The sequence below is a fragment of the Tursiops truncatus genome, chromosome 20, assembly GCF_011762595.2.
Source record: "Tursiops truncatus isolate mTurTru1 chromosome 20, mTurTru1.mat.Y, whole genome shotgun sequence".
NCBI lineage: Eukaryota > Metazoa > Chordata > Mammalia > Artiodactyla > Delphinidae > Tursiops > Tursiops truncatus.
This window is the reverse complement of record NC_047053.1, coordinates 13,741,062-13,748,510: the sequence shown is the minus strand read 5'-3', so window position 1 is coordinate 13,748,510 and position 7,449 is coordinate 13,741,062. Positions and strand designations below refer to the sequence as shown.

At 48.0% G+C, this 7,449-nt stretch overlaps 1 protein-coding gene across 3 annotated transcripts; it reads right to left on the bottom strand.

The window, feature by feature from the left end:
- Window positions 1–1,834: 1,834 nt before the first annotated feature.
- MRM3 (mitochondrial rRNA methyltransferase 3) lies at window positions 1,835–7,399 on the bottom strand. Of its 3 annotated transcripts, none has more exons than XM_019926948.3 (4): window positions 7,266–7,399; window positions 6,591–6,835; window positions 5,018–5,185; window positions 1,835–2,830 (listed from the first exon to the last, which is right to left on the bottom strand). In XM_019926948.3, exons 2-4 carry the CDS (start codon window positions 6,826–6,828, stop codon window positions 2,286–2,288), a joined length of 951 nt encoding a protein of 316 aa, XP_019782507.1. In that variant the 5' UTR covers window positions 6,829–6,835; window positions 7,266–7,399; the 3' UTR covers window positions 1,835–2,285. The 3 variants fall into 3 exon arrangements, with proteins under 3 accessions (XP_019782507.1, XP_019782508.1, XP_019782509.1); XM_019926949.3 differs by having other exon boundaries at window positions 7,085–7,398; XM_019926950.3 differs by lacking the exon at window positions 7,266–7,399 and having other exon boundaries at window positions 6,649–7,227.
- Between the last annotated feature and the right edge of the window lie 50 nt (window positions 7,400–7,449).

Here is a 7,449-nt window from a genome sequence, read left to right as displayed (position 1 = left end):
TCACCACCATTTGCTTCCCCTGTAATCATTTTAAAGAAAGGAAAATTTGCCCTCCCCTCTGCTAAGTTATACCCACAAATATACAAAAAGAACTCACAAGGCATGGTATACAAGTCATGGACTATAAAGTGAATGGGATGTAAATGTCTTTTCCTTCTTACACCCAGGATGACAGAATGACTTGCTAGGTGTGCTCTTCTGCGGTGCTTTGTTTTTCTAAACAAAGACAAGGTATGGGTTTGTTGTTCTTTCATTGGTTTTTATTTTGCAATAAAAGCCAGCAGGAATAATAACCCAGGGAAAAATTGCCAGAGACTGGTTTCATGCTGAAAAGGCATGAGCCTCTTATTTTTTTAAATATTTATTGGAGTATAATTGCTTTACAATGGAGTGTGTGTTAGTTTCTGCGAGCCTCTTCTTAGTGACGTGTTTCTTTAGCACTTTTCCAAGGTGTTGGGAGACTGTCAATAGAGTGGTATCGTTCTCCGGTGTCCACCGCCCCCAATTTCGCCTGCTGGTGTGACGGGCGTTATAGCTGTGAAGCTGGCAGAGGGCCCCAGCCTTTGTGGGCTCAACACAGCATGAAGGCTGTGGGCTTTTCTACTTTTTAGAAGCTGATGAGGGATGGAGAGTCTCAAGAACATTCTGGGGGCCGCTGTCACCCAACATCTGTGCGGGGCCCTGGGCAGCCCCAGACCAGAGTGGGACACCAGAGCAGCTTCTGGCCAGTCAGCCTGAGAGAGCACAGCCAACCAAAGAGATTGTTCTTTTAAAAACCCCTCCCCTCAAACATAACAAAGCAATCCCACTGGGGCACCACGTGGGGCACGGTCATGCGTGACCTTTTGGTCTTACCAGGGAGCTCGGCGAGCCAAGGGAGGAGGGAGGGGTCCACGGTTCGTCCTGGGCATGCTGCAACGCATTGGACCTCCCTGTGATGAGCAGCTGAAGGGCTCCCGAGGAACCCCAACCATGACGGGGGCCACTGTATGGAAGGGACGTGGTGACACTACACTGCTAGTGTCTGTCCTCAACTCCAACCATATTCACTGTGGTGGTAAAAGCACTGCTTGAACTAGGTCCCATCCTCTGGTTCCGCCATCACACCTCACACACGCGCAGTGACTTACACACACAGCGATTACCATCTGCCTTTGCCCTCGTGTCCCTGGCTACATCCCACTGGCACTTGGTAAGTAAGGATCCAGCTTGCCCTTGTCCCCTGGGGGTCTGAGAGAGAGAAGAACAGCAGGGTCTTGCTGCAGAGTTGTGGGCTCAAGGGCCCCAAGCTCTCATCCTCAGAACCTCAGCCTCTCCCCTCACAGAAGCCTCTGTTCACACAGCCTCCAGGAACAGTGGCATTTTCCTAACAGTTCTGTTTATGCAGGATGGGGGATTAATGTAAACAAGTCATTACATTTAACCAAAAGTGTTATACAGAGTAGGACTAACAGCAGGAAGCTAGTAAAAAGGGTACAGCTTTGCTGACAGATAGATGCAGGATTAAGCTGAAGATTTAAGAACTGTTTCCTCCTTTTCTGAACCAAGTTCTCAAAAAGATATCTGCAGAAGTGCTAAGAAGGTGTAATACCACCTGAAATGGTGGTATCAGCTCTTTCACCAGAAATGGGGGAAAAAAATTGTGTCATACATAAACAGTGTTTAAGTCATGGCCTGAATTAACCATCACAGAGATTAACACAGCCAAGCCAAAAGAAGAGCCAGCTACTGAACGCCATCACCTGTAGCCCTCAGCTTCCTGGGTCATTAACCTCTCAGCAATGTCCTCATCACTAGGCCAAAGATGAAAAGACAGGCATTGAGACCCACTGACCACACTGAAATAAAACTTTTTAATGTAATCTGCTGGTCTACACTTCACAGGGGTGAAGTCAACTTCCACTGACCAATGATCACAGGAGTTGAGTGACCAAGGCCGGCCTCTAACCAGCGCTCCATGATTGCAGAGCACCCCCAGCTGTGGAGGGAGGGGTCCTCCCTACCCAAGGTGATGCCCTCAGCAACTTTCTGGGCACAAAGATGCTCCTTGGTGGAGTTTTTAAAAACATACAGCCATGAGGAGCATTTACTTATGTTGTCTCTCTCTTACCCCCCCACACACGTACATATACACACATATATAAAAGTCGGTGGGAAGATGGAGATCTCAGGAGGAATTTTGGCCTTTGTTATTTTTGAGGCTAAGCAGAAAGTCAGGGAAGTTCTTATTTTTCCAATAACCACAGAGACAACCTAAAACTGAGGACTGGCTTCCACGTCCCCTCTCAGTGGTAACTCCCGTCCCTGCTCAGGTGTTCCGCCCTCACCCGCAGTTGTCTTCTCCCTTCAAAGAGCAGGATGCTCGCAGCCATGGCCGAGTTCAGGCTGTCCACACCAGGCACGATGGGGATCAGCAGCCTCCCGCCCCCCGTGCTCTCAGCCAACTGCAGGGACTCCAGGCTCACGCCGCTGGTCTCCCCACCTATCACCACAGCTGCAGGTGCCTCTGTCCAGTCTGAGTCGTAACTCTGGACCTCAAGTTCAGGGAGCCAGCCTTTATTGGCTGCACTTTCTAGATACTCTTCCTCCTCCTCATACTTGTGAAACTTTAGGGGTCGTCGGTCACATACCCAGCCGTAGTCACTGGCCTTATTAGACATCTGGGCCTGGGCCTGTGTGTAAAGGCCACAGTTGTCAGCCACGTAGACGCGGGTGTCATTGGGCAGGTAGTTGGGCACTGCTTCCCAGTCCAGGTTGTTGATGATGGGCACTTGGAAATGTGCGCCCATACCTGCCCGCAGCACTTTGGGTTCCCAGGCATCCACACAGCCTAGAAAATAAAAGGATCCAATTAACATTACAAACCTTCCCAGACATGGGGACTTTGAAGTAAATCAGATTAATTCTGGATCAGGAGATAAAACAAGAAATGTCCTAGTGTGGCCTTCTTGGTGGCTGAGGCCTCTGCCTCCCCAGCTATGGCGGTGTCCAGCCAAGGGACTGGAGGACTCGTTCCTGCTAGTGCTGAAACAGATTTTATTCATCCCTTCAACATTTACCACACACAGGGAATTCCCTGGTGGTCCAATGGTTAGGACTCGGTGCTTCCACCCCTGCTCGGGGAACTAAGATCCCACAAGCCATGTGGTGAGGTCAAAAACAAAAAACAAAACAAACAAAAGAAACATTTACCACACACGTGCCAGACATTGGACGGGAGATGAGAGAGCCTTAAAGTCCCCAAACTCAAGGAGCTCATGATGGAGTGGGCAGTGGCGTCGGGACGACATTTCAGCAGGTGACTACGCTACCAGTAACAACTGATGTAAAAGAAGCATGAACAAGGTAATAGAAAACTCTCGTACGAAGCAGGGCTATCGAAGCAGGAAAAACCACCCGAGAACACAACACTGAGCGGGATCTTGAAGGTTAGGAGGGTTTTGTCAGAATGACCGGGTCAGAGGACAAAGTTACAGAAGTGGGAAGAAAAACTAAGTAAGGCAATTGGGCCAATTACTGAGTGGGGGTGGGATGGGGGTGAGGTGGGAGATGAGACCGGAGGCAGGAAAGGACCAATTTAAAGGAGGCTGGGTATGCCAGGCTGAGGAGTTTAGGATTTTATCCAGAAGACAATATAATGACCCTGAAGGATTTTAAGCAAAGTAGTGACAAAATCTGGTTTTTGTTTTAGAAAGACCCATTTGGCTTCCATGTTGAATCTGGATTGGAGCAAGGAAGATGCTAGAAATGGGGAAATTAGACTGGAGGCAATTACAGTAATCCAGGGAAAACCAAGGCCACAGCCCTTTCTTCCATACACACTTCCTCTCCCTTCCGTGCAGTCGTGCTAAACCCAACCACCTCTATGCATCAGCAGACACTTGGCCTTTCCCACAGGTCGGGAGACAGCAGGACCAGGGCACCACATATCCGGTATCCTCCCTGACTTGTTAGCACGAGTCTCCTCATTATAAGTTATCTTAGAAGTTAGCCTGTCAAACTTCAGGATAGGTTAAGTAGGCAAACCAAGTTTATAAAGGAAAAAAAGACATGCAGAATGTACACTGTTCACATGGATCCCCAACCACAGGAACGAGGCATGGAAAGTGGGCTGTGTGCCAAGAGGTGGCAGGAGGGGCGGGCAGAAGAGGGGCCCAGACTGGAGGGGCGCCATCTAGTCTGACCCCTCCACCGGTGGGGAGCAAGGGACAAGGTGAGACTCCCTCTCATCCTGGTGTCCTCAGCACTGGCCACCACACCAAGTGTTCCTACTCTTTCCCTACCTCTCACACACCATCCACCAGCATCAATGTGGAAACCACACTGCCTGGATTATACAGTTGCATTCCCAGACCACACCTGCTCTCCGAGGTCTCAACAGTGAGGCAGGTGAGTGGGGTACTGATGATGGAACCCCGCACCTCACTCATCCCAGCGGAGAGATGCATCCCAGTGAGGCCTGACTGGGAGGAGGAGCTGTCAGGAGCAATTCAGGCGAGTCTCAGCAATGGGACCACTTCAGTTTACACCAAATGGTAGCTTGACTGTTTCTGATGAATGATCCTCTCCCTCCCCGCTCCCCCCGGGTTGTAATAGCCCTTTCAAGCATGTCCCAACTGTTAGGCAAGTCTGTTTGGAACCAAGGCTACTAATTCCCGTTTCTGACGAGAGGAGATAACCAAGTGTTCAAACCAGCATCTGTTTCTTCCCTGATTAATTATAAGTTCTTTAATAACGTAGCAGGTGTCAAAATAATTTTAAAGATAATCAACATGAATGAGTGTGCCAGGCACAGTGCTAAGTACCTGATATTCATCATCTCACTTAATCCTTAGAACAACCTTACCAGGTAGATTCTGTTATGCCCACTTTACAGATGAGGAAATTGACATTCAGAATACTGCTTACACATAGCTATCAAGGGACAAATCCAAGATTCAAATACACACATGTCTGCCCACAGAGCCAGCTCACTTACAAACAGCCACCTGATCCACCCAGTAGCAGGTGCTCTTACCTTTGGTGAGTAACACTTTGCTGCAGCCTACGCCAGCAGCAGATCGCAGAATTGTCCCCAGGTTCCCAGGGTCACGGAGATTGTCACAAATCAACAATATGGGCAGTGCGTGGAGAAGCTGAGTCTCTGGGTATGTCATCTTGACGTGGTCAGGTTTGGCAAAAATCCCTAAAGAAAAAAAAAGGTGGTTCATTTGTCTGGCATGGGGAGTAATTTGACTTTTCATTTATTTATCATTCTTTGTGTATTCTTAATTACATACTAGGTGAAAACATTCTGATCGAGAAATTCAGTGCCCTCCTCTCCCTCATAACTGCTTTCAACCTTGGAGTGTATCCTTTCAGAACTTGTTCCATGCATCTCCCTACATGTATGTCCATCTACCCATATATAAGTGCTTTTTCTTTTACCTAAAAAAAAAAAAAAAAAAAATCACACTCTATGAAATTATTCTGTAACCTAGTAATTCTTTTTTTCTTTTTGGGCCTCACTGCATGCCTTGTGGGATCTTAGTTCCCCGACCAGAGATCAAACCCGGGTCCTTATCAAGGACAACTATAGCTAATAAGAGCACAGTTACTTAGACTGAGTGGAGGACTTTAGTAGTCCAAGTTCCCACCCTATGGGAGAGTTCTGGGCACGGGGGCACAGATTCCTAGGATTTGCTGGGTTACAGAAACAAGAGACTGTCCCCAGAATTTCCGCTCCCAATTAATAGCTATACAGTGAGCCCACTACAGGGAATATGCATGCACAACTGGTGTGAGAGGCCCTGGCCTAAACATTAGAATCTTGAAGAAAACGCCTTCCCTGCCCCAACTATCCCTTACTATCTAAGAGAAATCTCTACACTCACACATTCGATTCTCATATCTTGAATGTCAAAAAAGTATAAAGAGTTTAGTCTTTCCATATTTAGAAAAAAGACTTTCTAAGTGCTAACAGTCTATTAGAATCTTGAGTTGGATTCAATCAAATGAAGACATGGTTTCCTGTTCAACAGGCTAAACCGGGCGACAAATTGCAGCTTACTGCTCAGACCTGCTTCTAGAATAAGGGGGTCAACAATATATAGGTATTACCACACTGGCAGAGGTTTTGTGGAAATAGAGGGTAAATCTTTTGGTAAACATTTTAATTTTTTTGTTTTTGGCCGTGCCTCGTGGCTTTCGGGATTTTAATTCCCTGACCAGGCATCGAACCTGGGCCCACAGCAGTGAAAGCACCGAGTCCTAACCATTGAACCACCAGGGAATTTCCAACATTTTCTTAATTTTTAATTGAACACTTAAGGTTGAAGAAGTGACCCCCAAAAAATAAGGTCTGAGGAAGACTGATTATTCCCTAGAGACTATAAAAAACCCACAATACAAATGACAAAAAAATGGCTTGAGTCTCCACTGAAGATACAAGATGCAAAGATTTGAGAAATGTATTTTTCTGGGTGTCTTAAGAAAAGGTTAGGCACAGTAATATTTTGAATTTGGTTTAAATAAAATTTGTTGCCCTGAGACAAATATGAACAAATAATCCCAAGTCTCTACTTCTAGAGACACACTGGATAACCACTAACCCATTATTCCTTGTGGTGTTACTAGGTCGGACCAATCCTTGATATCCTCAAATTTCACCTTAATGAGGCTAACACCTTTCAGCTTCTCAATGGGCAGCTCCTTTATGTAGTCCAGACGGCTAAAGAAGAAAACTCTGGGCACAGCACCAGCCTTGAGAGCATCTGCAATCAGCCTACGACCTTCCAACAGGATCTTCCCTTGTTTTTCCCGAAATTGCCTGGACTTAACTACTGTCATCACACTGCTGTGGGTGGAAACAAAAAGACGGGTAATTACCAACATCCTCGTTACGGAGACACATCTAGTTCTAACAGACATGAAGAGCTTCGCGGGGAAAGAAACGAACTGTTAGACACTTATCCTACCCTCCGTGCATAATAAAAACCAGCGAGTTGTGCTTCAAGAGGTCCTCCAACGGGAGGAAAAAGGTCAAGGTCTCGTTGTGAGGGGAAAGAGAAACGAGAAAACTCGACAAGCCTCAGGAACACATCACCTCAGCCTTTTGTCTCCGGGGAAAGCCTTATCATAGCGAAGCCCCGACTCTTCCCAGGTGCTGGGGGTCTGGGATGGGGGCACCTGACGCGACTGCTTCAGTCGCTGCTCGCGGGGACTGGCCTCTGCCGCCGCCTTCCGAGGCTGCTTCCCGGGACCGGGCTTCCGTTCCACGACCTGACCTGATGGAAACACCACTTTCACGGGGCTGCGCCGCAGCGCCCGGACCCAGCGCCGCGCATCGAGTTCCCAAGTCCGCACCACCGGCAACAACGGTCGCGTGGCCCAACACGCGCGCTCCCCCAGCACCGCCATCTTCTCCTGCGCCGTGAGCTGCGTCACGAAGGCGCGCCGGCGGTGATCAGT